The following is a 27,951-nucleotide window of genomic DNA, read 5'->3' on the forward strand; positions in this document are numbered from 1 at the left end:
ATCAGCAGGGCCCTGAGCGTGGCCTTGACATGCTGCGGGGCCCTACAGGTCAGACGCGTCTCTCACCATGTGCTAAGGCTGCCCTGTCTGCTCCCACTGCTTGTGGACTTAGGTCCCCCTGGAGCTCCAGGCCACCCTGAGTAGCAAGAACTGGGCCCTCATGCTGACCCAAGAACCGGGATGACAGGTCAGCCCAGGACCCCTGTCATCTGCCAGTGCTCTCCTGGGCACCAACCAGGAGCAGGCTCCTGAGACGTGCAAGAGACCAGGCCTTGATCTGGAAATGAGGCCACTTGAAGAGGCAGCCACTTGCCAAAACCCAGTGCTGTCGCCGTGCGGAGCTCATGACCGTGGCCCTGCTGGGAGGGCAGGGCTGGCTGGAGGTGCCCGGCAAGCTGGGAAGGCCTGACCTGGGAGCAGGCGTGTGGGACCGGTCATGGAGGATCCACTAGGTGTTGGCCCTGTGCGTCACTGGTCCTGGGTGTCACTCTTCAGTCCTTAGAGCAGTTGTCTGTGGGCACTGCTCGTCACCCCACTGTTCCTCTGCCACTCTGGGGTCCCACTGGGCTCTCAGGCCCAGGCCTTGGAGTGCCTCCAACATGGAACCTGCTCTGGAGAGCAGCCCCTGCCTGCCCTGCCCGCCGCCGGGGAAGCGCCAGCTGTGTCCACCTTCTCCCTGTGGCAAGGACGTCTGCTCATGGGCAGGCTGTGGGCAGAGCGTGGTCCAGCAGTGAGGGCTGTGGACAAGGTGGACAGAGCAAGGGCGGCCAGGGCTTCCAGCAGCGACTCTCCATGGTCCAGGTGAAGACGGGGGCTGCAGGGAGCAGGCGGCTCCAGGACACACGGGCACTGCTGGGCTCTCTGGGGAGGGCTCTGTGAGGCTCTGCAAACTCCAATCCAGCAAAGCAGAGATCCGAGGCCTCCCTCGCAGCGCTGTTGAAGTCCTCAGCTAAATAGTGCGTGAAGCAAGGCTGAGTCACACCCCAGAGAAGTGAGCCCGACACACCAAGAGGGCAGTGTTCAAACACACAGCTGGCTTGTGTCAGTCTGTCTGTCCATCAATCCACCACCCATCCGAGAACCCATTCACCTGTACACCCATCTACCCATCTGTCTACCCATCCATTCGCCCATCCACTGTGTGTCCATCCATCTAACCTCCCATCCACACAACTACCCATCTACCCACCCATCCATCTAACCTCTCATCCACCCATCCACACAACTACCCATCTACCCACCCATCCATCTATCCATCCATCCACCCATTCACTCATCCATCTACCCATCCATTTACTCATTCACCCACCCATCCATCCATCTATCTGTCTGTCCATCTATCTAACCTCCCATTCATCTATCCACCAACCCATCCATCCACCCACCCATCCTTTCATCCACCCACTCATCCGTCCACCCACTCACACATCCACCCACCCACCCACTCATCCTTCCACCCACTCACACATCCACCCACCCATTTATCCATCCACTCACACATCTATCCATCCATTCACCTATCTACCTGTCTGTCCATCTGTCTAACCTCCCATCCCTCCGTTCACCCACCTATCTACCCATCCACCTGCACACTCATCCGCCTCTGCTTCCTCCTTCTCCCCTTCCGCAGCCCCTCCATTTCTGGACCGTCATCATGAGCTTCCCACTTGCCGGACTCTGTAACCCTGAAGGCTGCTCTCCTGTCTTTAGGGGCTGCCCATTTGTCTTCATTTACTGCCTCCTGTGATGTTGGGAGCTGGGATTTGGGCACAGGAATTCCCCCACCCATTTTCCCAGCACGGCACCCACACCTGGAGCAGGGCCGTGGTCAGCCCTGGGGTCCACACTGGTTGAGGCTGGGCCAGCTGAGGGCTGCGGCTCCTCCCCTCGCCTCCTTCTGTCTGCACCGCTGACAGGTCTCACCCCTTGCAGCCGGCTCAGGCCTCCTCTGCAGTCTGTGAGGACGGCCTGGGCCCTGGGCGTCAGGAGCAGCCTGCAGGATGAGGGTGCTCAGGGTTTCTGTCTGTCCCTCCTGTCCCGGGGCAGCACTGGTCCTCCTGGGGTGCCAGTGAAGGGCTGGCTGAGTGGGGAGGACTTTGACCCCGTGGGTCCTGTGGACCTGGTTCATCGTCCCAGGGTGGCGAGGTCTGCGGGTTCCTAGGGAGGTGGACTCTGGATCCTGCCTGGGTCCGGGCCCAGGTGTCCCTCTGGGAGCCGTGTGACCTGGGGAATGGCACTTCCTCTGTGCCACATCCTGAGTTCTCGTGGGGACTGAGCTCATGGAAACCCCGTCCAGTGTCCCTGTGCTCAGCAGGAGTCACTCATTGTCCTTCTCCTGGTGTGTGGCTCCTGGATGGTCCCAGCTTGAGGATGGGCAGGACCAGCTGCCTGGTGGTGGAGGGGGATGGTGTGGCCTGTCCAGGGCCCAGGTGGAATGGCACCTGGGACAGGTGGGGGAAGGTAGGCGGGTGCTTTGGTCTCACGGTCTGATGTGAGACCCCGCAGGTGTCCTGTGGGCTGCGGCTCCGGGAGGTCGGGAGCAGGAGAGCCACCTGGTGGCAGCAGGGAGCTAGGAGGACAGACCACGCAGCCAGGGCTGCTCAGACTCGGCTCCGCCCCCCCTACAGGTGGCAGCGCTGTCCCGTCCAGGGGCTGGGTGCCCTGTGCTTCCTCTGCCCCTCTCTGCCACCACCTTGGGCTGGTGGGGAGTGCGGGGAGAGAGATTGTAGTCACCCCTGCTAATGGAGCCCACCAGGAGCGTGGAGCCCGCTGTCCAAACAGCCGGCACCTCTGTGCCACCTGTGAGCGTCTGGCCAAGTGGCTGTCCCTGCTCATTACCAAGGTCCCAAGAGTGCCCAGGTTTCCAGGACAGCTGGCCGGTCCAGGCCTCCGTCCTCGATAGACAGTGAGGAGCACATCTGGCCTGGGTTTCTGGGGGTCATGGGGACTCCTTCCTCTTGGTGGTGAACGGAAGGCTCAGTGGGGTCTCATCCCTGCGGCCTGGTGCCCAGGTCTGCTTGCTGAACAGGATGGCCTTCTGCTGTGTGGCCTCTGTCCGCTCTCCACGTGGGGCGCACAGCACCTCCCTTGCCGGGGGCTGTTCCTAGTCAGCGCACGGCTCCCCCCGACCTCCGTCCCCCCTGGCCAGGCCCGCAGATGCCTTTCGGGGTGGAGCCTGGCGGCTGCCTCTCAGGCACCGGCCAGCTCTCCCTGGCTGGGCTCCTGACTCGGGGTTGGCAGGGCGAGTGCTGGTGGCAGCAGTGGCCAGGACAAGGCACTTTCTCTGACACTCCCGTGGTGGACGAGCCAGGTGTGGCCCCGGCATTCCCAGGAGGGAGCCAGGTTCCTCTCAAGGTGGTCAGCAGGGCCTCTGGGACCTGAAAGGACTTGACTCTGTTAAAACATTTGTCCCTCTGACTGCTCACGTGCGGCAGTGCTGGGTCTTCACGGGCGTCACAGAGAAGCCACGTACATACGTATAAACCACCCCCAAGATCAGTGGCCAGCACTGAGCCATCTCCTTTGCGGCTGAAGGTGTCCCCCAGAGTCATGACCATGTGCCGGGGTCTTGCCCTCTTGGAAGTGCGGCCTCTCCTGCAGATTCAATTGGCTCAGTTAAAGTGAGGTCCCTTGGTTGGGCGAGCCCTGAGTCCCATGGCTGGTGTCACTAGAGGGAGGGGGACGGAGGCAGACCCACAGGCACGGGGGAGGGGCCATGTGGAGACGGGGTGAGACCGAGTGACCAGGACACTTGGACCTGGAGCTGATCTTATCCGGAGGGTGCCAGGTGGGAAATCTCTGGGCGGGGACCTCAGGAGCCTGCTGCCCAGGCTGACCCGCGGGGGGTGACCCTCAAAGCCTCACCCGCCTCCAGTTCCCACTTGGCAGGGCCCAAGGCCTTTGCCAGATTTTGGTTCAGCAGAGGTGACACAGGACCCCTCCCAAGCCCAGGCCCCTGGTCCCTCTGCACCTACCAGGGCCGGGGCAGGTGGGGAGAAGGACCTCGGGGCCACATGGCCCTGTCCAGGCCCCGAGCGGCCACAGGCGGAGCCGCAGAGCAGGTCGCGGGAGAGCGGGCTGGGTCTGCATCTGCCTCTCCCCTGCCCTTCAGGCCCCGGGTGGCACATCCATCCTGCACCTGGCCTTTCAGAGCCTGGGTCCTGCCCCTTTGCAGCAGAGACAGTGACCCCTGGCTGCCATGGCCTCCCCGCCACGCTGCTCCACTCCTCTTGGGAATCCTGTCCACGGCATCACCCCAGCCTGAGCCTCTCACGGGGTTTCTCCCAGAGCCCTGGAGTTCACACCCCTCAGGACTCCCGACGGGATGGTATCAGGCTGCGGCCTCTGGTGCTAACCGTGAGCTCGTACCCAAAAGCTCATTCCGGAGGGTGGCATGTGTCATTGCTGGCTGCAGAGCAAGCCCCTGGGAGTCGGGCACCCCGCCTGCGTGCTCACGAGGCACAGGTGCCAGGCTGGATTCTGGGAGCTCCACCTCTGCTCTGCAAAACAGCCTGAGGTTGAATTCTAGTGGCAGTGTGGGCCACTTTATTTCCTCTTGGACCCTAAAGATGCATTTAGACCATTTAAGGTCCTGAAAAGTCCTGCATTAATTAGTTAAGGCTGCGTAGGGCCTGGCATTTCCCATCCATGACTACGGAGCACACTCTGCCTCCAGGGTCCCAGGGAACTCGCTTTGAGAAGTGGTGCTGCCTTGGGAACAGCAGGCTGGGCAGGAGTGCCCAGGGCAGCGGGCAGGCTGCCTGTCTTGCTCCCTTGGGGTGCTCAGGGAGGCAGCTGGAGAGTCAGGCTGGAAAGATGCCCTTCTTGCAAATCCTCAAGTGCCTGGTGGCTCAGGGCAGATTCTTTCCGCCCATACTGTAAGGCACAGTTTGATAAAAAAGGAACTGGTCGCTGGTATTTAAAATCAGGAGACTTCACACAAAAATCCGGGGTTCTGGCTTTTTTCGGAAGCAGGAATGTTGCCGTAGCTGAGATGGTGCTGAGAGCTGTCTGTCCCGAGGGGACCCCTCTTCTGCTTGGTTGGCCTGGGCTCCTCTGGCAGTTGGGGTGCAGGTGGAACCCACTTCCTGACCGACCACATCTCCTCGCAGGGCAGAGCCACCCTGCTGGCACCTCCAAGCCCGGGCAGCCCTGGTGCCTCTGGCCCCCCAGTCTCTGGCAGCCAGTGAGGAAGGGGTCTCCTGTCCAGTCCCCATGGAGGACCGTCACCTGGTCCTGCCCCAACCCCTGGTCCAGACTTTCCTGGGCAGGTCCTCGGCTGGAGGCCAGACTTTGAGGGCTCTGTGGGCGGGCTGTCCTGGCAGAGCCGCGCCGAGGCCCGTGGGCGCGTTGGCATGGTGGGTGCCACCTGTGAACGGGGCTGTGAGCTGAGCTAATCAGGCAGCGACTGGGCCGGCGACTCCCGGGGCGGACGAGGCGCCTGAGAGGGCTGCTGCCAAGAGCAGGGACACTGGGCTTCCGCGCCGTCCCTTCCCAGGCACATTAGTCAAGGCTGCGGTGGGCGGGGCACCGCCTCGGCCGGCGGGCAGCCAAGCACGCGCCCCCTATTTTTAACACTGACGGCAGATTCTGGATTGACGGCTTGGCTTCCTGGCATTTCTTACTTGCTTAAAAACACAGAGTGGAGGCCCGGCGGCTGCCAGCCACCGCCCGCCGACAGGCTGCACTGGGGAACCCTGGCTTGTCACCTCATGGAAGTCCCTTGACGGAGACCTTGTCATGCCAGAGCGAGTGGAGGGGACGACTCCCGGGGGCCCCGACTCACCACAGTGGCCCAGCAGAGCCCCTGAGCACAGGCCTGGGCCTCCGTTTCCCCAGGGCCCGTGAAGAGTCCCTGAAGGATGGCCAGTGAGCTGGCCTGGGCCCCGCCCGCCGTTGGGCCTGAACCCTCGACCCTAACACGAGGGATCTTGTGTGGGAGGGACACTTGCCCCGCCCACCCAGGTCCTGTCCAGGAGGTCACCAGCCCACGGAGGTGCCCATGTCGGGGGCTGCAGTGGGGAGCCCACTCCCTGCACACAGCTCCCTCTGGAGGATGGTCTGTCCCGACCCCCATGTCACAGATGGTGGGAGGGACGGTGAGGGGAGGGCACAGTGGAGCTCCGTTTCCCCAGGCGTGTGGCCTCGGGCTGCTGACCTCTCTGAGCTGAGGGTGCCTCCTGGGGACCTGCCTCGTCCGGTCCGTGTGGCATTGGGCACATTGACATTGGCCGTGCCAGTGCCTGTGGGGTCCTGGGTCCCAGGCCTAGGGCCTGTGGACAGGTGACCAGGGATCTGAGGGCCGTCCTTGTCATCATTAATTTGTAGAAGAGCCATCTGGTGACCGAGGGCTGGTGTTTCCCTGAGACCCCCCCCCCAGCATGGCGGTGCCTCTGTTTTCTACCCAGGTGGGAAGACCCCCTGCACAGCCTTGCACCTGCTGGGGGCCCCCAGACCCCTGCTCGCTCTCCTGCCGCCGCACGGCCTGGGACCCCCTGCCGTCTCTCAGTGCTCCCAGACCCCGCAGGTTCCTCCGGGGGCACTGGACCGGCGAGGTGGCTCTGGGGTGCCCCGTGCTACCCGCCCGTGCTGCCCCCTCCTGTCTATTTCCAGAGCGCGCAGGCGCCTGGGCATAAGCGCTGTCTCCTCTGTTGGGCTCCGCCTGCCTCCTGGCTCTGCAGGGAGGGGAGAGCTGGTTCATTCACCGAGGCCTCTCTTTGATTCTTAATTTCATGGACGTCTCTCTCTTTCCAATCCCATAAATCTTGGTTTTTATCGGGATCCAGTTTGCTCGGCTTCTCCCCAGTCCTGCGTCAGGCCCCTGGTCTTCCCAGTCCCTGTTCTCCTAAGGACCCGCACCGCTGCCCACAAGACACAGCCCTGTCCAGGGTGCTGGCCTCGGCGGGGAGCTCAGCCCCTTGCAATCAGGAAGCTGAGCCGGAGGAGTGTGTGCCCCGGGATCCAGAAGAGCCAGTGTTACCCGCTGCTCTCTGCACTTTGCAGGAAGGACTTCTGCCTCGGAGCGTCCTTCCTAGGGGCCCCCTCTCAGCCCCACAGCCGCGAGCTCTCTTATTAGGCCTGGCGGGCGTGCTTCTCCGAGTTTGTTGCCCCCTGGGTGACGCACATTTTCTTCATTTCTCATTTAGAAAGAATTTCATTTTCTGTTTTAAGAGTAAATGTGCTTCCATGGCTTCATCCTTTGCCTCCCTGGGGGAAGCCGTCCACCAAGGTGCCCACTCTGTGCAGATGCTGGGCGCCAGACCTGGCAGTCCCCTCCTGGGAACAGAACAGATTGGATGGGGACGGCAGCCCTTGCAGGAGGAAGACCAGGCCAGGCTGCGTGTGGACAAGCCAGGGCAGAGCGCTCCTCGGCTGGGCGCTAAGGACACGGTCCTGAGGACGGGGGAGGGGGAGCGTGCTGCCCCAGGGCACAGGATGTAGCACCCAGGGGACACAGACTGGGTGTCTGTGTCCCCTGGGTGCCACCATGAATAGCGCTGGCAGCAGCGCTATTCATGGTGGCACCAGAGGGAGAGGGCAACCCGCCAGTCTGCCCCTTTCCAAACACGTCTCTGAGTCCCGCCCTGCGGTGAGCTTGCGCCAGGCCAGAAAATGTGGTCAGTACGTCAAACCTCCTGTCGTCCAGGAGCTGGGGGCCGAGCGCGGGAGGAATTCTCGTCTCCCCCTGCCCAGGGGGACAAAAGTGGGGCGGTGGCGGCGGCAGCCCCAGCCTCCTGGAGGAGCAGAGCTCTGGTGGCCCAGATGGGAAAGTGGGGCACGGCGAGCCCTCGTCTCTAGTGGAGCGTTAAGGACGTGCCCGTGGGCAGGGCGCCCTGAGTCGGGAGCGAGGTGCCTGAGAGGCAGGTGCAGGGCCCCCCACCCAGGGCCCGGGAGCACCACTCACCAGGAGGGGTTAGCAGCCCTCAGGCCCCGCTCTGAGGTCACCTGTCCCAGGCCCTTTTGCCAAACGCAGCCTCCTTAGACCCAGGGCTCCGAGAGCATGGATACAGGAGGCTCCCTGATGCAGTCTGCAGCACCCGTCCACTAGCCCTCTGCACAGGCTCGCCCGTCCCCCCTCCGCAGGCCTCTCCACCCCCCCGAGGGGCTGTAGCTGGCCTCACTGATTCCTGGTCACACACCCTGGACATCGGCCACGCTGAGCCCGCCCAGCTCTGCTCGGACACTCAGCCCTCCACGCTTGGCCTCCGGCCGGCTCCTTCAGCCCCATCCAGCCACCCGGGGCGGGTACGGGCAGCTCCGCACAGAGGTGTGAGATGGCCCTTAGGATCCGTGGCACCGGGTCAGGCCACCTGGCCAGTGAGCCCATGAGGCCGAGGGACACCTGGCTGCCTTGTTCTCCAAGGTCTCTGGGCAAGCAGGGCTGCTGCTGGGGCCACTAGGAGCTGCCCCCATGTCCCCTTCGGCCTCCTTCAGGGAGCAGTGACCTCTGACCCTGGTGGTGACCTCTCCTCTGACAGCGGGGCTTGCTCCCCCCCCTTGCCAATGAGTCGGGGCCCACATGGGGGTCCTGCCCTGATTCGGGGCACCTGCTCTCCCCGAGACCTCTGCTGTTCAGACAAGTGCGGTCAGGCCAGGACGCCCTCCAAGCCCCCGGCCCCTAGCCACTGGCCTTTCCTGGGACAGCGACTTGCGGTGGGCTCGGCTCAGGCGCCCACCTTCCTGTCCTCTCCCTGAGCACCCCAAGGGAGCAAGACAGGCCACCTGAGAGGACCCTGGGGAGCAGCCCACAGGGGCGTGACTTTCCTCAGTCTGGGGGCCTTCCTGCGGGACCTGCTGGCTGCCCTCCCACTCCCCCGGTCTCCCAGTGGCACTTCCTGCAGCTTTGGGACAGGCCCTGGCTCCTTCCTGGTCACCAGGCTAGCCACATGGAGTCAGCGTCTGGGAAACAAAGGCTCATGAGCTGTTAAGCCTGGGGACCAGCCCGCCCTGGGGACTAGCCCGCCCTGGGGACCTGCCTGCCCTGAGGACCAGCCTGCCCTGGGGACCAGCCCGCCCTGGGGTCCAGCCTGCCCTGGGGACCAGCCCGCCCTGGGGTCCCTGCCTGCCCTGGGGACCAGCCTGCCCTGGGGACCAGCCCGCCCTGGGGTCCAGCCTGCCCTGGGGACCAGCCCGCCCTGGGGTCCCTGCCTGCCCTGGGGTCCAGTCTGCCCTGGGGACCTGCCCGCCCTGGGGACCAGCCTGCCCTGGGGACCAGCCTGCCCTGGGTGATGGTGTCACGTGGCTGAGGGCAGGCGCTGGCTAGCTCAGGGCTGCCCACCTGCCCCAGCCTGTGTCTCTCCTGCACTTGAGTGGAGGGGCCCCTGGAGGGGACAGGCACAGAGGGTGGTACCCAAGCCCATTGCCCTGTGATAACCAGAGAGGTCACGGGGCCTGTCCAAGCCGCACAGCTGGCAGGTCAGGCTCCTGCAATGTCCCTGCCCACTGTAGCCCTGGGCCTGCAGCCTGTACTTGGACCATCTCAGGGTCACTGCAGTGCCGCGAAAGGTCTGTGGTCACTGGTGCAAAGGCTCCCCTCCCTGAATGTCCTTCCAGGCCAGGGGAGGCACACCAGCCTCCACCGACAGAGGAGGAGCGAGAGGGATTTCAGACACTTTCGCGGCTCCTGGACTTTGTGCCTGTGCTGACAGCGCTTCGCGACTTGCCGGGCTGGCACCGTCTTGTCCCCGGGTGGCTTGGACAGCAGGACTGAGGATGCGGGGGCCCAGCACGGGGCCCTGGGAGGGACAAATGAGGACTGTCCTTCTCCTGCGGAGCCCAGGGTCAGGGGAGAGAGACGCAGGAGACCTCTCCTGGGGGGGAGTGGCCATCTGTCCAGGTGGGTGGGCACAGGGGGGCTGCCCAGGGCTGTGACTGGCTGAACAGGGAGCAGACAGGTGCGCTGAGGTCAGGGCACGTGTGAGGGTTGTCCAGAGGACGTGTCATCACACCGCTGGACACAGCAGGAGGGGGGACAGGCAGGAGGAACAGGAATGGGCAGACCCCCCGGCCCTGTGGTCTGGAGACCAGAACCTGAGGCTGCGGAAGCCAACTGGCCAACTGAGGTGGCCAACTGACGGGTAGGGGTCAGCACACCGGAGGCCCTTGAGGCTGCCAGAGAGGCCCCCGCTCCAGGGCCCTCGGCTGCGCCTGGGTCGGTGACGGGGCCCAAAGACAGAGCCCGCGGGCCAATCCCAGCCCACTGTGGCCTGGCTGCGTGACCTCGGAAGACACTGAACTGCTCTGAGCCCCAGGACCTCGGGGCGCCGTGGAGGAGGGGGGACCTGGGGCCTGGCTGGAGCTGCCCTGGCTGGCTGTCAGGGGTGGCACCTGCCACCCCGGTTGTCACTGTGGTCCCGTCTCAATTCCTCACCCCGCTGCTGTCCCTCCCTGAAGGAGAGAGCACTGCCCCCAGGAGGTGAGGCAGGTCCTGTTGCCTGGTGCTGACCTGAGCCCTCAAGTGCCCAGTGCTGGGTGGTGGCAGCCGGGGACACACACAGGTCCTTGCCCGTCCTCTGCCCGGGAAGGAGGACCTTCCTTCCGCACCCGCCTGCAGCAGCCCCGCAGTTGGGGAGGGGGTAGGGCTTCCCTGGGGCACCCTGCCCCAGAAGGGGGCGGCCCTGCTGTGCCCTGGCCTCTGTGGGTCAGTGTGGAGGAGACGGCTGACCTCGGACTGCCCCCAGGCCCTCTGCTCTGCCCAGGGGCTCCTCTCAGAGCAGGGTCTGCCCAGAGCTGACGGGGCCCTTGGCCCTGCAGGGTGAAGACTGTAGAGGGCATTCCACCCGTTGGGCACGTGGGCAGTGAGGCCGGGGCCGAGGACGCCCCGCCGAGCAGCAGGTGGGCAGCACCTCCAGCCTCTGCGGCGGAGGCCAGGGCTGCAGGCGAGCACGAGGGCCTTGCAGCCTCCCTGTGCGTGGTCAGGGCCTTGAGATGGTGGTGGACAGAGGCTGGGGTTGGTGTGGGGGTCCAGCAGTGGGTCCTGACCCTCCCTAGCCACTGGCCAGCCCCCCGGAGTTAGCTGTCCCTCCCTGTGTCCCCCCCGCGGGGTTCAATTCTCCCCGGACTTGGGGCTTCCCGGCTGTTGGCGGGTCTGATCTTAACTCTCCGGCCATCTGGGCCCTGGAGGACACTGGCTTACAGGTGAATCAGGCACCGGGCGCTAATTAGTTCCTGAAACGCGAATCTGCGTTTGGATCTGCTGGGGGGGCGCGGGCGAGGCCCCTCACTGGACGGTTAGGGGCGCTCCCTCGGGCCGGGCCATCTGGCCCCTGCCGAGTCTCTGTGGAGCCGCCGTGGCCTGCCCTCCCCTCCAGCCCCCCGGGGCCTCGGTGATGGACCTTCTCACCGGGCTCCCCTGCTGCCCGGTGGGCTCCTGGCTCAGCTGGGTGGCAAGGCCGCCTCTGCTTTGCCCCGCTCACCCTCTCCAGGGAGCACACGCGGGTGGACGCTGAGGGCAGGACAGGCCAGAGCGCCCGGCCCCGCCCTGCCTGCGCCCACGCGAAGCCGAGTTCCCACACCTAGAAGCCGGGCCTGCAATCAGCATGGCAGCTGGGCAGCCCCTCGTGCTGTCCTCCCCTCCTCCGGGCACTGTCCGAGCCCTGACCCCCAACTCCTCAAAGGCAGAGTCACTCCTGGCAGATACCCTCCTGCGGGTCACGGTGACAAACTCTAAGATGCCTATAAATGCGGACAGCTGCTTCTGGGCATCAGCAGGCCGCCGAGAGGAGCGGACAGCACTCGGGTGCCCCTGTCCACACCTGCTGTCCGCACATAAACTCCCCTCGCGTCCTCGACAGGCTCCTGAGCTGGCCTGTGAGCCCAAGTCCCGGGGCCAGTGGGAAGCTTGAACTCGGAGCTGAGGACGGGTTTCAGCAGCGCCATCACGGGGGTCCTGGGGGAGCGGAGTCCTGCCACGTCGGAGGGGCTCTCCGCAGGAGCCGGACCAAGGCCAGGGGAGGCCCCGGCACAGCCTCAGCCACGCCTTTGCAGGTCAGGTGTCCCGCCCGCCGATAGGGCTGCCCCCAGCTAGGAGAGGTCCAGAGTGGCCCCAGCACCACAGACCAATGTCCCACAGAGAAATCACTAGAGACCCAAGAACAAGGTGTCGAGTGACCCCCGAGGGCCAGACCTCGGAAGCATGTCACAGACAGCCCCAAAGCCAACTCGGGCTGACAAGGGCCCCCGAGAACCAGAAGGAGCGTTCACAGGCCCCCGTGTGCCCTGAGTCTGGAGTTCGGCAGAGCATCCTGTCCCCGGCCCCACACGGTCCAGCAGGCCCAGCGTCGGGGGGAGTTTGTGGCGGGAAGAGCTCTGGAAACGGGCGCTTCAGATAACGGGCAGCCAGGCTCAGTCGCCGAGTCCGGGTGGGAGGCAGGAGAGCCCTTGCCGCATCCTGGACACCTTGAAGGGGCTGGGCTCGACACAGGCCATGAGGTGCAAATGCAGACAGGCTTAGTTCCTGCTCTCAGTTTGCAGACATGTTACTGGTGGGAGAAAGATGGTTCAAGAGAACTCCTAAAGAATGTGACTTGAGGTTTTGACCAAAGTAATGAAGGGAAAATAAGGACAGAGATAAAGAATCAGGGGGTTACTACATTCGACCCCTTTTGGTTGCTATAACAGAATACCTGAGCGTGGTACTTTACAAAGAAAAGAGGTTGACTTATCTCACAGCTTTGGAGGCTGCAAGTCCAACCAGCTCTGGTGAGGGCCTCAGAGTAAGTGGTATCGCAATGACAAGCATGTGAGACGGATCACTTGGTAGGACAGGAAGCCTAGGTGGGGAAGGGCCAGCCTTCCTCTAGTAAACCCCTCTCATGGGAGCTAACCAGGGTCCCCAGGACGGCATTAACCCTTTTCCAGGGCAGTGCCCTCAACAACCTGTCATCTTGTGGCAGGGGCAAAGGCCCTGTGGTGAGCTGAGGGAGCCGGGTGATGGGGAGTGTGGGACAGCAGGGCAGTGGGGTGACGCTGTGGGGCCTCTGAGGCCTTAGGGAGAGTGGTGCCACCAGCCACATGTGGGGTCTTCCTCGTTCCCAGTGTGACCCTGGACTGGGTGGTCTAGACGGTGGAAATGTGTTGGCCCCCCTGTGGGAGGCCCGAGGCCCCAGGCCCCGGTGCGGCCTCGGTCGGCTCCTGGTTTGGCCTCTGGGGAGGCTCTTGCCCTGGTTTGCAGGCGGCCACTCTCTCTGTGTCCTCACGTGGAGAGGGATGGCTCTCCAGGCCACCCACCCCCTCGGGGCCACCCCGTGACCTCATCTGACCCGATCAGCTCCAGCGTCATAGGCAGGAAGCCTCAGGCTGGGGACGAGGCTGCGGCACATGCAGAAATGTGACCCTCAGCCTGAAGGACAGTCCCTCTGGTTGCTCCCGGGCTGCGCTGAGTCACGGGTGGGAGCCGCAGGGGGGTGCAGCCCGTCCTCGGCCCCGGGCCCGTGTGGCAGGGTGGCTTGAGCGGTCCTGGCCTCTGCCGCGTGGCCAGGGAGGGCTGCGGGGGGCAGGCACAGCTCAGGGGCTCCCGGAGGCCCAGCAGCACCGAGGGCTCCAGACCCCCAGGCCGCCCGGCTCACCCGCGGTAGTGCCTCTCCCCGGCCTGGCGCTCCAGGAGCATGCCCCGGACCCTGGCCCAGGCACGCCCTCCCCCCAGGCCAGGGCTGTTCTGGCCCTTTCCCAGCGCGGTACCCTGTGCCCCGCTGCGGCCACCAGCCCCGAGCAGCCCCGGGCACCGCAGCGGCGTTCAGCCTCTGGGCCTGCAGCCCAGGCCTTCCCCCCTGTCCCACTGTGTCCCACTCTACAGACCGAGAGCGTGACCCTCCCCGGGCCCCAGGTGGACAAGAGGCCATGCCACAGAAGGGCCAGCTCTCCACGTGTGGCCCAGGGACACAGGTGTCCTGCTGCAGGCTTGGCATAGCGAAGGCATCTGAATCTCAGGGTCCTGGGCACCTTGCTGGGCCTTGTGCAGGGGCCGGGGGACCGTGGCTGGAGAGGGAGGACCCGCCGTGCTGCACAGGAGGGGTCTCGGCCGCTCCTCTGACCTTAAAGCCACGTCTCCCAGGACCCTCCACAGCCTCAGGAGGCCGCTGACCCGCCATTCAGAGTCACGCCTTGTAGCCCAAACTCAGACTCGCCTTTCACAACCTTCTAGAGAAGCGTGCCGCTGGGGTCGGCTACGGAGGGAGGGCGGCGCACCGCCACGGCTGCAGTGGCCCGCGATCCTGCAGGGCCAGTCGCACTGGTGGTGACTGCTGTGTCCCCTGCAGGCAGCGATCTGGGTGACGGGAGATCTGCAGCGACCTGGGGACGGCTGCCGCCTTGGGAAGGGACTTTGGGCAGAAACCGGGGATCTCGGCTGAGAGTTGGGTGGGGAGGCAGAGTGGGCAGAGCCAGGGTGGTCCTGTGTCAAAGCTGCCCCCAGGGCCTCAGGGTTGGGTCTGAGTCCCACCCAGGAAGAGAGAGGGGCTGCAGGGAGGGGGCACCGGCTCAGCCCTCGGCCCTGGGCTGTGGTCGAGGCTGAGAGCGGGCAGAAGCGTCTGTCCAGGACACTCCAGGAGGAGCGGCTCTGGCCTTGGGGGCTGGAAGCAGACCCTTGAGCAGAGACAGCCAGGTGGGCACAGTGGGCACAGGTGGGCACAGGTGGCCTTTCCCAGTATGAAGGAAGCAGCAGCTGTGTCCCCGGAGCCTCAGCCCTGGTCCCAGAGGGTCCCGGCCACCAGGCCGCAGGTGAGACGGATCCATAGCGCGCACCATCCATGAGGCTGCCAAGGTCACCTTGAAGCCCATGTGGCCTCAGGGCAAGCAGAAGGTCCCAAGCCAGGTCCCACTCTGTACCAAGCTGAGGGCTTGTCCCAGGGACCTGCACGGTGCTCTCTGAGCCGCTAGGCCCCCTCCTGCACCCAAGGAGAGCCAGACTGTCCCTTGGCTGTTCTCAGGACCAGCCCCCGCTGCTGTCCTGGAACACACATCAGGCCCGGGGTCACTCTGGTCCCCGTCCCCACACTGGGGCTCAGCAGCTCCTGTGCGTCTTCCCAACAAGACGTTGACAATCACTAAGGAACAAAGGCCAGACCATCCACCACGGGCACACTGTGCCCAAGTACTGCACCCAGGAAGTACTTAATCCCCAGCACCATAGCCTCACTCACATTGTGAAATGTGGCCCAAAGACGTAAGGCAGGGCACCCCATGAAATCCAGGCCAGGCACTGGCTGATCGCCATGTGCCCTGTCCGCCCTTAGCGCCTCCCGGGGACTGGCCCTGCCCAGGCTCCCACACGGCTGGGCGGATCTTTCCCTGGAGCACACCCACACCCCTGCAGGGGTACTGCCCGCTGGGCCCATGTCCAGGTCCTGGGTGACCACATCACTGGGAGCCTCTTTCCCCTGTGGGAGGTCCCATGTCCTCAGTCACCCAAGTCTCAGAAGAGGTGCCTGGTGCTGCCCAAGGCCATGGCCACACCTGCCCGTCCCCTTCTCAGGTGCACCTGGGGACCCTCAGCTCTCTGAGGTCAGCCCCACTCCAGCTCTGAGGCCCTGCCCTGGCCACGGTCCTGCACCTAAGACCAAGGCAGTGTCGAGAAAATGGTGGGACATTCCCAGTCCCTGACCCTGGCCCACCGCCCCCTGCCCATCCTGGGGACGCTGGGGGTTTGCCCAGTGCACTCCTCCCTGGGGTGCTCCAGGGCCTGGCGGCTCCGGCGGGCGGCACTTTACACATGCCGCAGACACCTCCACCCTGTGCCATGAGAACCCCGCATTATTGCTGAGGCGCCTTTTTATATCTGGCTTATTTATAAAAGTATGATTCATTTAGCAATTATTGTGAGACGAGAAGCTGCCGACTAATAGTTAAGTCGCAGTCATCTGGAGCTACGAGGGGAGCAAGCCGGGCCTGCGGGCGGTGGCGGCTGGGCTGGGCTGCTCCCCACCTGCCCTGCACCTGCCACGCTCTCTTCCTGGGCTGGTGGGCCACTGAGACCTCTGGAGTTGTTCCTGCCCCTGGGATCCCTGAGCCTCCCGTCTGGCCAGAGGCCGCCCAGGTCAAATGCGGCCTTTCCTGGGCTCCAGTCAGAAGCTTGGCTGCGGCTCCTCCTCAGCCAGGAACCCCTCTGCTCCTTGGGGTGTCAGGTGTCACAGTGGACCAGGGGAGCCTGGAGCCAGGCTGGGGGCCCTGTGCCTGGAAGGTGCACGGTGGCACCCTGGATGGGCACAGTTCAGGGGGCCATGCCCACCAGCCCCTCCCTGCCACCTGCAGAGGCCCTGAGAGGGGCCCTGGTGTCCCCCCCAGGAAGGCAGCCCTGCTGGAGTGGGGAGTCTGCAGTCACAGCCAGGACAGAGGGCGCTGGCCCGAGGACGGGGACCTGCCTGGGCCAGGGCAGGCCTCGCCAGGTCTGGGGGCTGGAGGGCAGCTTGGCTGTGTCTTGGCACCAGCCCCCCTCAGTGTGTGTGGCCCTGGGCGGGCAGGGACAGAGAGGGTGGCCTCTCGCTTCAGAAGGCCTGAGTACAACTGGAGACCAATGGCCTCTGTGCCTGCAGGAGCAGCGGGGACCCTGGGGTGGGGGTGCCACCTCTGTTCTCACAGCCTCACCCATTCACTCCCAGAGCACGAGCCCCCGCCCGAGTGGGCAGAGAGGAGAAGGGGACAGGGCACCTGCCCCTGAGGACTTGGCTTCCCCACACCAGAAAGTGCTCTGGGGGCTGGCCTGGGGGGGGTCTCTCCAAAGCCACAATCAGTCCCCGAGGAGGTGACACCAGGACAGACAGCAGACCCCTTCTGACAGACCCCGGTCTTGTCCAGCACAGGGTGGGGGGCGGGGCAGCCTGGCCAGCTAGCTGCCCGCAGACTTTGGAAATTCAGGGCATTTAGGGATCACCATGGCCACTCGGCCCAGGCACTGTGGCAGGCACCAGTGCCGGACCCTCCCCAGCACCTTGCCGTCCCCCTCCATAGGTGAGGAACAGGCACAGAGAGAGCGTGTGACTTTCCCAGGTCACAGAGCTGGGACTGCCTGGGGGCGGTCCTGCTCCCAGGCCCTGAGCTCGCAGACCTCTTCCCTGAGGCCGCAGAGTGGCCACCCCACTCTACAGGTGGGAACCCGGGGGCTGGGCATTGCCTGGGCAGCTGGACTAGGGCTCAGAGGACACAGGACACGATCCGACACAGGACCTGTGCCTGAACCCGCTCAGGGGTGTCCCCGGCCACCGTGAAGACCAGCAGAGGGATGGGCACTGGCTCTCATAGGCGGGGGACTTTGCCCCTCCCCGGCACAGCAGAGCCCCACGGCCTGTCTGCAGCACCTGGGCCGCCTCCTGACGGGCCTGCAGAGTGCCGGAATGTTCCATGTGCAAAGAGCCGTTTTTGTGCGAGAAGTGAGGTTATTTTCAGCCTGTTGTCAGGCAGTTGTCAAAGACGAGCGACTGAAGGGCTCGCTGAGCCTGAGGGGCCTGTGACGGGGATGGGCGGGCGGGGACGGCCACCGAGGGCCACAGGGGCTGGCACCGGGCTGGGCGGGGAGCCCGGGGGCGGAGGGGCCAGGCTGGGAAGTGGGCGCCTCCTCGGGGCTCACGTGGGGTCACGGCTCCCTGGACACTCCCAGCCCCAGGGCCTCCGTCTCCTCCTTCCTTCCGCTCTCTCCTGTGTCCCTGGACGTGGGGCATCCCTGACTCAGAGGTGCTCAGCTTGCCCACAGGGGTGGCCAGTGGCAGGACAGGTTCCCAGGGAGCTTCTAGACCCTCTCTGCTGCCCGCCGCCCGCCCTCTCCACCTGTCTGCCAGGACAAGTCCACGAGAAATGCAGCCCCGCGCCCTCTGCACGGTCACTCAGGTGCCTGTGCAGGACCTGCGTGGGGACAAGGGGAACAGCACTGCGTCCTGGCACATGGGCGGGGAGCAGGGAGAGCCGGCTCCTCCAGACCCCGGGCCCAGCAGTGACCCCACAGAGCCCTGCAGCTGGCCTCAGGGAACGCCAGACCGCGAGGCCCCAGGTCCTGGACCCCCGCCTGGGGCGGGGTGCTGGGAGAGGGCTCTGGAGGTGGGAGTCCCGGGGAGGGGCTGTCCAGTGTCACCCTCACTCTGAACCCCAGCGTGGCTGTCCCCGGGGAGACAGGGAGCCCTGGGGTCCTGCCCGGCTTCACGGCAGCCTGGCTCAGACCCTGGGATCTGGAGGGCGTGGGGCCCAGTGGACAAGCTCGAGCTGGGGACAGGGCAGGCTGCTGCCCTCCCACAGCAGCTGTGGCCTGACCAGCGCTCAGGTGCTTATTCATGCAGAGCCCACCCCCGGCCACACAGGCGGGCCGGCAGGTGCCCTCCAGGCCCAGGTAGCCTTGTGTGTTGGGTGAACTCTGCCTCTGTGCCTGGCTGGCCACCAAGTTAGTCAAGGGCAGGGGGCCAGCGGTGGGCCATGGCCTGTGGTCTGGAGCCCAGGGGCAGGGGACTCATGCATAGGCCCAGAGCCACGTCACCTCTGAGCAGGGAGGCTGGGCCTGCTCAGCATCCAGGGCCATGTGCGTGGGTGGCAAGTTCCCGTCGCTAGGGAGGCCAGGTGGCCAGGAGGGTGGCACAGATGGACGACTCCCCCAGCAGGGCTTCTTGGGGCTCACACGAGACCCCACAGCAGGCTGCAGGTGCGTCTGCTGGGGTCCCAGCTCCGAGCTCCGTGGGTGACTTGCTCGGCTTCCTGAAGGTGTGGTGGGACGTGGCCTCAGCCTCTGGACAGAGCTGCCGGTGCTCAGAGGAGGGGTCTCTGGCCTGGGGCTCTCGGGGGTCTGTTGTCTTGTCCAGAGCCTGCTGTGTCCCCTGCCCAGCACCATGACACCTCAGGAGGAGACAGGCCTGGGTGCCCCTGGGCCTTCCTAGTACATGGTCCCCTACCCGAGGGGCACAGGAGAGTGAGGGGTCTGGGGAGGCAGAGGGCACAGGATAGAGCCGGGCTTCCCTCCCTGCTGCCCAGCCACTGCTGGACCCACCCTGCTCTGCTGGGGACGCTCCTCTTCTTCCCGCTGGGCAGCCTAGGTCCCAGCTATCGCCCACCACGGGAAATGCCCCAGAGGAGCGGCCACTCCATGCAGGTGCTGGGCACCGAGACCTGGGGGCCACGTGTGGGGCTGCTGCCATGCTGCCAAGTTCTGGTTCTGCCCCAGTGGGCCTGATCTCGGTCCTTCGGGGTGTCTTCCTCCCCAGCACGTGGCCTGCCTTCTCCACAAGGTAAAGAAGGCCCCGGGGAGGCTGCGTCGGCCTGACCTCCACCCAAGGTCAGAGCAGCTGGCAGGGCTGCGAAGCGGGCAGGACCCCGCCAGCCTGTGGCAGAGGGCTGGCCTCTGGCTCTGCCAGCCTGGGAGAGTGCAGGCTCTCTGCGCCATGCTGGTGGCACAGACGGCAGTGCCAGAGCAGTGACGGCAGGGAACTTGGCTTGGGACGGACCGAGCGCGGGCAGATGGAGGGCACGGGGCATCGCTGGGTCTCCCGAGAGTCTCCTCGGCCCACGTGCTGGCACCTGAGTGGCTGGACCCCCACCTCCGCAGAGGAGTCCCTCGGTACCGAGGAGTCTGTCTGTGATATGGCCACCCTGGAGCCCTGGCCAGCGTACCCTACCCCAGAGACACTGGTAAGCTCCTCCCAGGTGGGACAGAGCAGCTGTGTCACTGTGGGTGACCCCATGCGTCTGACTGAGGTTCTGGGAGCTGGTGGCCTCGCCCCAAGGCCCAAAGAGGCGCATGAGGTGTGCGGGCCCGTGGGTGGCCTCCCGTCTGGAAGGTGGCTTCCTCCGCGCGTCTCGGAGCTGGCTTCGCCTGGGTTCTGTGACGTGGGGCGGTCTGACATGACGGGAGCCGTGTCTGAATGCTCAGCTGTCTGGAGGCACACACCCAGCAGACCTGGCACCGTCTCTGCCCCCGGAACCCAGGGTCTGTGTGGCACAGCCTCAGCCTCCTGCAGCAGGCCGCCCGCCTTCCCTCCTTCACAGCGTTTGTGTGGAAGTGCGTCGGCCATATGGAATTCAACTCCCGCCTTCCAATTGGTCTTCTCCCATTTCTCCTCTCTCTCTCTCTCTCTCTCTCTCTCTCTCTCTCTCTCTCTCTGTCTGTCTTCTTTTTTTAAGATTCGGAAGCAGTTCTCTTAGCAACCACAGAACGCACCCTTAATCACAGCCCGGGCAGCAGATGTGCCAGAGCCCTGCCCCCGGGACGTCCACTGAGCCTCCTGGGCCCTGCTCCTGGGCCCTGCTCCTGTTGTAGGGGAACTCCTGTCCCACCTGCACGGAGGGCTGCAGAGCACAGCCCTGTCTTTGGGTTGCTGGGGCAGAACTTCCTTAGGTGGCCTTTGGGGATCCTGGCTGGTTTGGCAGGACCTCTGTTGGCATGCAAATGTAGAGGTGGCTGTGAAAAGCTGCTGTCCTCGCTGCCTGGGGGGGGATCCACCCCGTGCTCTGCAATCTCATTGTTTTATCCTCCCTCTTAAAAAAAAAAAAAAAAAAAGCAGGAGGGGGCGGACTCTTGCTTCTTCCAGGGTCATTACCAACCACAACGTGAGCTCAGTGAGCTCTCGTGAGCTCCTCTGATTCTCTCAAAGGGAAATATAGGTCGCGTTCAGAATCCCAGATGCCGGCATGCCTGCCGGGCGCTCCCGGGTCTGCTGGGCGCCCTGGCTGGCGCCTGGATGTTTGCTTCCCTGACTTTCTTACCACATCTGCGAGCTGGCGAACAGACTTGGCTTTTTCTTTTAAATTTTGTTTTAAAAAAAAAAATAGAAAAGCACAGTGCATTATATTTAGCCGCAGGCGCACGGAGCACCAGCCCGGGTTTCCTTGGATAACTGGGGCTGGAGCTCACAGATACCTCCCAGCGTCTCCTGGCCGCCAGCTCGCCCGCCCGCCCGCCCGCTCGCTCGCCCGCCCGCCTTTAACCCTGTGCGGTGCCGCTCCTCAGCGCCCAGCTCAGCTCACATGACGAACGCCGCCAGAGGTAGCCGGCTCTGAGAGCAGCCCCGTCAACGGCAGTTGGTTCCCAGCTGACAGACAGAATATGGGGTGGGCTTTGTCACCAGCACGCGGGGTCTGGCATGCCCAGCGATGCTCGGGAGCGCTCAGTGCCCAGACGCCCGCCGCCACTCCCAGGGTCCCAGCCGCTCCAGCACGGAGGGGCCGGGCTGCGCGCCTAGCCTTCCTCCCCTCCGAGAAGGTCATATAATGAGCGGACCGCTGCCAAAGTCGGAGGGAAAATGAAGTCTTTGTTAAATGCCTTCACAAAGAAGGAAGGTAAGGAGGGGGCTGCCGGGAGCCTCGGGCCAGGGAGCTGCAGCCTTGGGGCCGGGGCTGGGGACTTCCAGTTCTTCCCAGGACCACGGTGCTTAGTGGAGTCGGGCAAGGGCATCTTTGTGGTGTGCGATGCCGTTCGGCTCTGGTGGGTCTGGGAGGTGGACACGGTGGAAGGTGCCCTTTCATTCGACTGGTTTCTAAGCCACCAGCCTTGGCAGAACCACGTTCTGGAATGTCCACCCATGGTGACTGTGCCGGAGGGGGCTCGTTAAGAACGGAGTCCTGGGAAAATCGAGGAAGTTTTGAGTCTAGGCTGCCCGTTACCTGAGGGCTGCTAGCACCTGCGCGGGGAGGTCAGGGCACATGGCCGCTGCCCCAGATGGGCAGGTGCTTCAAAGCCACTCCCCAGCTCCCCTTGGCCGCCCCGGCTGGCAATTTCATGGAGTGGATGGAGAAGCCTCGTGGCGGACTTTAAAAGTGCATACGGTCTTTGTCATTCCTTGTGGGGCTTTTTTATTGTGGGGAAAAAATGTATAAATAAATGCATGTAAGACGGCTAAGAAAATATCCACCCACCCAGAGTTTGCAGATTGCCTGAAAGAAGGAAACAGTTGGGTGGAATATTAATCATTTTCAGACAGGAAAAGAGTTATTTTTAACCCTTTTCACAAAAAAACCATCATTTCCATGGATAGTACCAGTCAGTTTTGCCAGACAGGGAGCTCTCGTCCTTAGGAAATCAGGAGGTTTCTGCAGAGGTTACTTTAAAGGAATGAGGGAGTCCTCCCCAGCCCCGGCTCCTCCTATCACCAGCACCGGGGAGATCTCGGTGCTCGGGAAGCTAATTTAGTGGGGATCTTGGTAATTAAGCAGGGTGATTTTCATTAAAACGCTCGCCCTAATGTCACCTAGGTGATTCCGTTTGAGCAACTTGCCTGGTCTTGGGGGAAGACGTATAGGAAAATGTTCCAATCCGGAACCCCCCCTCCCCCGGGCCAGCTCCCACGTGAGCGCCTGGTCCCCGGCTCTCCCCCGGCAGACCCGTTCCTGGGAATCTGTTCGAAAGCAGCCTTTGCTTAGGTTCATCTTCTCACACCGGTCACCAAAATTCACCTGCTGGGACTTGTACCGTGGGCTCCATGGAGAATGGGAGGATCTCAGCCCGGGGGCCATGGTGGCAGGTGACTTCTGCATCTGTCCCGTCTCCCCTGGACTCTTCCTCCCCCGGGTCCATGGCTTTTGCAGGAGGGGTGCTCAGCCCTCACCCGTCCTGGGTCACAGGAGGTGACGGACTGCGTCGCTCTCCTGCTCTCGAGGCCGGGCAGGGTCCTCCCAGTAGCCCAGGCCCCGCTGTGTCTGACTCAGCTTGTGGTCTTGCAGCCAGCAGGGTGGCGTGGCCCTCATCCCAGGGGTGACGGGTGGCCCTGCCTGAGGCTGCGGGACCTTCAGCCCCCTGCCTGGTCCTTCACCCCAGCCCGGGTCTGGCTTCTCTGAGGTCCCTAAAGCTCCAGCGCCACTCCTCCTGCAGAACCTGGGCCGTGGACTCTGGTGTCTTGGCCTCTGCCTGCTCAGGGGCAGAAGGGCCAGTGGGGTTTCCCTCAGTCCTGAGAAGCACCCCTGGGTGGCCTGGCCCAGGTGTGGCTCTTCTCCTAGAGGCTACTGCAGGACCCGGGCCGGCCGCCCAGAGCAGCCAGCCTGTCCTCCTGCGTCTCCAGCCGGCCTAGCTGACCGTTGTGGGCTCCTTCACTGGAGAAAGTAGGGGTGGGCCTGAGGTCCCCGGGGGCCTGCTGCCCCGACGTCTTCCTCCCACAGAGGGCTTCCCCCACGGATAGGGGCCCGAGGCACCAGGCTGCCTGCGTGGCAGACCCTGACCCTGACTGGCCCCACCCTCCCACTGTGCTGAACCAGGACACCAAGTCCAGCCTGTGACCGCAGGGAGCTTTCTGCCTTCTGTGCAGTGTGCCAGTTTGTCCCAATTCTGTTTCCTGGGCACTTCCCGGCGTCACTCCTCTCTCACTGTCCCAGGAGAGACCTGCCAGCCCACCTGTGTGCCCGGGAGCTCCACCAGCGCCAGGAACCCTACCAGGGCCACCTCTGTCCCCCATGAACTCTACCAGGGCCACCTCTGTCCCCCAAGAACTCTACCAGGGCCACCTCTGTCTCCTGTGGGGTCTGATAGGGCTCCTCTGTCTCCTTGACCTCTTCCAGGGCCACCTCTGTCCACTGTGACTCTGCCAAGGCCACCTCTCTCCCCTGTGGGCCTGCCAGGGCCACATGTGTCCTCTCTGAGCTTTGCCAGAGCTCCCTTTATCCCTGTGAGCTCTTCCAGTCCCACCTCTGTCCCCTCTGAGCTCTGCCAGGGCCACCTCTGTTCCCTTGAACTCTGTCAAGGCCACCTCTGTCCCCTGTGACCCCTGCGAGGGACTGTCCACTGGCCCTGAAATAGGCACAACCGTCCTCGGTTCCTCTGATGGGCCTCATGGTGTTCTCTGGCCTTGGGCACCAGGGGCAGATGTCCAGCCTGTCCTTGGCCACCCAGTGTACACAACACGTCTCCTTGAGGACATTAAGGTCCCTTCCCTGGGTGGGCTCCCTGGAGGACTAGGTGGCCTCTTGCTTCACGGCTCTGGGTCGGCCCAACAGCTGTGCTGGCCTTTGGCAGCGTAGACCCCAGGCGAGTACAGAACCTGCCGAGGACATTGACAAGCAGGGGTGACACCCAGCATCCTTGGCCTCTCAGGGGCTGGTGGCATATCTGTCCCCTGGAGCCTGGAGGGCCCTTGTGGAAGGGCAGCCCTCTGAGCACCAGGGCTGCTGCAGGGTGGACACCGCCCTGGGGCTCCCCAGGAGAGCCGTCCCCTCCGTGTCCCCGGGCACACTGGGCTCGGGCGGGCGAGGGCTGGCCTCTTGCAGACGTCCCAGAACCAGGCGAGGTGAGCCCAGCTGGATGGCTGAGGAAGGGCCCTGCTGGGGCACTGGGAGCCTGGTTCGCCTGCCGCGACCCTGTGGCCAGGACCTCGGGCCTGGGCCGTGCGTAAAGAACAGACGGTCTTTGTCCCGGGTCCTGGGGGCTGGAGTCTGGGTCCAGGTGTCCCGGGCTGGCTCCCCAGGCTTCTCTCCGTGGCTGGCCGACGGCGGTTCCTTCCTGTGTCCTCGCGTGGCGTCCTCTGTGTGTCGTGTCCTGTCTCCTCTTACAAGAACGCCACCCTGTGGGACTCGGGCCCGTGCTGGTGACCCATTTTCACGTCACTGCCTGGGTGAGGGCCTCTCTCTAGAAGCCGTCCCCTTGTGAGGCCCAGGGCTGGACCCAGCCTGTGGACAGGCAGGGATTCTCCCCACACAGAGGCCAGCTCCGTCCCCAGGAGGGGACACGGCGGTGCTGAGTGTCCCAGCAGCCTGTTGGCCGGGGCTCTGTCCCACGTGCGTCTGAGCCAGCTGCCTCTTCCCAGGCTGCGGAAGGGGTGGGCGCTGGCGATGGAAGCTGGGACCCCGGTCCCTTCCATCTGGGCCTGGCTGGAGCCCTCTGCCGCCTGCACCCCTGCCTCCGTGTCGGGGGTGAGTCCTGGCCTCTGGGAGCCCAGATGGAGCCCCGCGGAGAGCTCGGCCCCTCGCCCTCGGGTCGCCTGGGGCTGGGAGGCATGAGCCCGGCCTCGGGGTCACCCCCTGGACGCACTCACCCACCTCTTTTCACTCTCTCCCGCCCAGTGCCCTTCCGAGAGGCCCCGGCCTACTCCAACCGCAGGCGGCGGCTCCCCAACACGCTGGCCGCCCCCCGGGTCCTGCTGCGCTCCAACAGCGACAACAACCTCCATGCCAGCGCACCCGACTGGGCCGTGTGCCCCACGGCCACCGCCCACCGCAGCCTCTCGCCCCAGCTGCTGCAGCAGATGCCCAGCAAGCCGGACGGCGTGGCGAAGAGCGTGGCCAGCTACGCCCCCGGGCCCCGCAGCCGCTCCCCGTCGCTCAACAGGCTGGGCGGTGCCGGCGAGGACGGCAAGAGGCCGCAGCCACACTGGCACGTGGGGTAAGGAGCAGCGGGGCCAGGCCTCGGGAGGGGACCTCGCGCTGAGGGGCCTCGCGCTTCCGCCGCCCAGGGCTGGAGCCAGGGAGCCTGGCTGCTGCTCGCGGGGGCCTCTGGGAGGGTGCGCCCTCCTGAGCCTCGTGCCCGGTGGGCAGCTCTGCAGGCCCAGGGCAGCTGGGGGGCTCCTGGGAGGAGCCAGGTGAGGGTGCCAGCCCGGGCCTCCTTTCCTGCCCTGGCACACCCACATCTTGGTCTCCAAATGAGACAGCAGGAGGGCAGGGGGCAGCAAGTGGGACCGCACCCGGCGACCCCTCGTGAGGTCTGTCAGCCCAGCGCACCTGTCCGCAACGCCCCGCAGAGTGGAGCAGAGCCCTGGCACAGGCCAGGCCAAGGCTCAGAGGCCGCCGGGATGGTCTTAGCCAGAGGGTGTGACTGCCCAGTACAGCAGGGGCTCCCGGAGCCCCTCGGTCAGTCTCTGAGGCAGTCCAGGTGACAGGAGCCTCAGGACAGGCCAGCTCTAGGCCAAAGGGACCCCGTACTCTCTTGCCCCTGGACATCCAGGGAGCTGCACTGGTGCCCAGCACCAAGCCCTGGGCACAGTCGGCCTCGTCACCCCCCCTTCCAAGACTCCTAGGCAAGGAAGGGGCTTTAGGTCTGGGTTTGATGTTTGGGGACTCCAAGGGACAGCAGTGTCGGTCACCATCACTTTCCACACCAGCTAGTGCTTGCTGAGACCCACAGCCCGCACGGGGACCCCACTCCTGCTTCAGCCTGAGTCACACAGCCAGCGCGGGGCCAGACCAGGTCCCAGGGTCACACAGCCAGCGCGGGGCCAGACCAGGTCCCGGGGCCACACAGCCAGCGCGGGGCCAGACCAGGTCCCAGGGCCAGACCAGGTCCCGGGGCCAGACTAGGTCCCGGGGCCACACAGCCAGCGCGGGGCCAGACCAGGTCCCGGGGCCAGGGCCTGGTGAAGTGGAGTTCACATGGGCGTGGGCCCCTGGGCCTGGGTTTCCCTGCTGACGTTTGGTCTAGCACTTGGTGCTTGGGGCCTGGGGCCACCCGTAGCCCCTCCCAGGCTCCTCCCCGGCCCCCGCTGCTGCCTGGGTTCCCCATTCTGACCACACCAAGTCTTTCTGGACTAGGTCCTGCCCTTGGGCCAGTCCTGAGCCACACAGCGCCCAGCCTGCAGCAGGGTGTGATGGGGAGGGGACAGTGACCTGTGGTCCGGTCCAGGAGGGAGCTATTGTCCTGGCTGACCTCAGGCCGGGGCTGGGGTCTAGGAGCTGGGCGCACTGCTGTGGGGATGGAACACAGGCCTCCCCTCAGGGCCCAGCCTCTCACCTGTCCACCCAGTAGGCCCTGAGCTCCTAGCCCATCTGTCCAGCAGGCCCTGAGCTCCCAGCCGTCTGTCCAGCAGGCCCTGAGCTCCCAGCCGTCTGTCCAGCAGGCCCTGAGCTCCCAGCTGTCTGTCCAGCAGGCCTGAGCTCCTAGCCCATCCATCTGTCCAGCAGGCCCTGAGCTCCTAGCCGTCTGTCCAGCAGGCCCTGAGCTCCCAGCCGTCTGTCCAGCAGGCCCTGAGCTCCCAGCCGTCTGTCCAGCAGGCCCTGAGCTCCCAGCCTGGCCGCCCCGCCCAGCAGAGCTGAAGCACGTGCCTGTTCTGCTGCTGGTCTAGATTCTGGCTCTGAGCAGCCCCCGGGGGAGTCCAGGTGCTAAGAACAGTTGAGAGCTAAATGGAGGGTCCCCCGAGACCCCAGTCCACCCACCGGGCTGGAGTAGGACTGCAGTTTAGAGATGGCCCCTCCCCCCTGAGGCCTAGCAGGTGGGGAAGGCGTGGGGCAGGGGTGTCGGACATGCCACACAGGAGCGCCGGGAGGAGGGGCGTGCACGCGTGTCTGTGCGTGTGCACATGTGGGTTGCGTGTTCATGTGCCCTGTGTGTGTGCGTGTAGGGTGCTCCCTGTGCGTGTGTGTGTGCATCTGTGTGTACGTACCTATTTGCTTGTGAAATGTGTCCTGGTGTGTATTGTGATGCACTTGTGTGTACACAGGGCCGCATGTGTGTGTCTGGCTGCTTCTGTGCGTGTGTGTGTGCACATGGGTGGCCCTCAGCAGCCAGCCTGACTCTCATGATCAGCGCCTGGACTCCTGGACATGTTCTTTTGGCCCACACCTCAGTTGCTGTGTGACTGCAGGCTGTTACTTACCTACTCTGTGCCTCGTCTTTGTGGACTATGAAATGAGGATCAGACAGTGACCGACTTCAGGTTGTTCTCAGGTTAAAGGAAGGTCCCTGGGGAGCCATTGAGGGCAGTGCCTGATACGTGCACCATCCTCACTGCCCAAGAGCCCGAATCCTGTCCAGCAAGCCCAGGGCTCCGCCAGGCCTTCCCCTGGTCACCCCAGCTGTTGGAAGAGTGACCGACTCGCCATGTTTCCCTGACGTGGGCGGGAGAGCCCGTCCCCTGACCATGGCCTGCTGCCTGCCCGGAGTCAGGAGGTCCCTGCAGCCTGGCTGTCAACCTTCCTTGAGATGGTACCTGACCAGCCAGTCCTGCCTGGCCTGGCCCCTCCTCTGTCCTCCCCCCCAGAGTCTGCCTGTCCCTCTGCCCAGGACAGCCCCTTGTTGGTGACAGCAGCTGGAGCCCCGCCATGGGCACCGACCAGTCCACAGTCCTCCCTGAACCCCTG

General features: G+C 64.6%; 1 protein-coding gene across 1 annotated transcript in view; it reads left to right on the plus strand.

The window, feature by feature from the left end:
- Shank2 (SH3 and multiple ankyrin repeat domains 2) overlaps positions 1-27,951 on the plus strand; it is a 380,130-nt gene that overhangs the window by 152,425 nt on the left and 199,754 nt on the right. Inside the window, 1 exon segment of the mRNA XM_078045409.1 lies at positions 24,946-25,264. Within this exon segment, the coding sequence (XP_077901535.1) occupies positions 24,946-25,264 (319 nt within the window).

This window comes from Ictidomys tridecemlineatus, chromosome 4, assembly GCF_052094955.1.
Source record: "Ictidomys tridecemlineatus isolate mIctTri1 chromosome 4, mIctTri1.hap1, whole genome shotgun sequence".
NCBI classification, from domain to species: Eukaryota; Metazoa; Chordata; class Mammalia; order Rodentia; family Sciuridae; genus Ictidomys; species Ictidomys tridecemlineatus.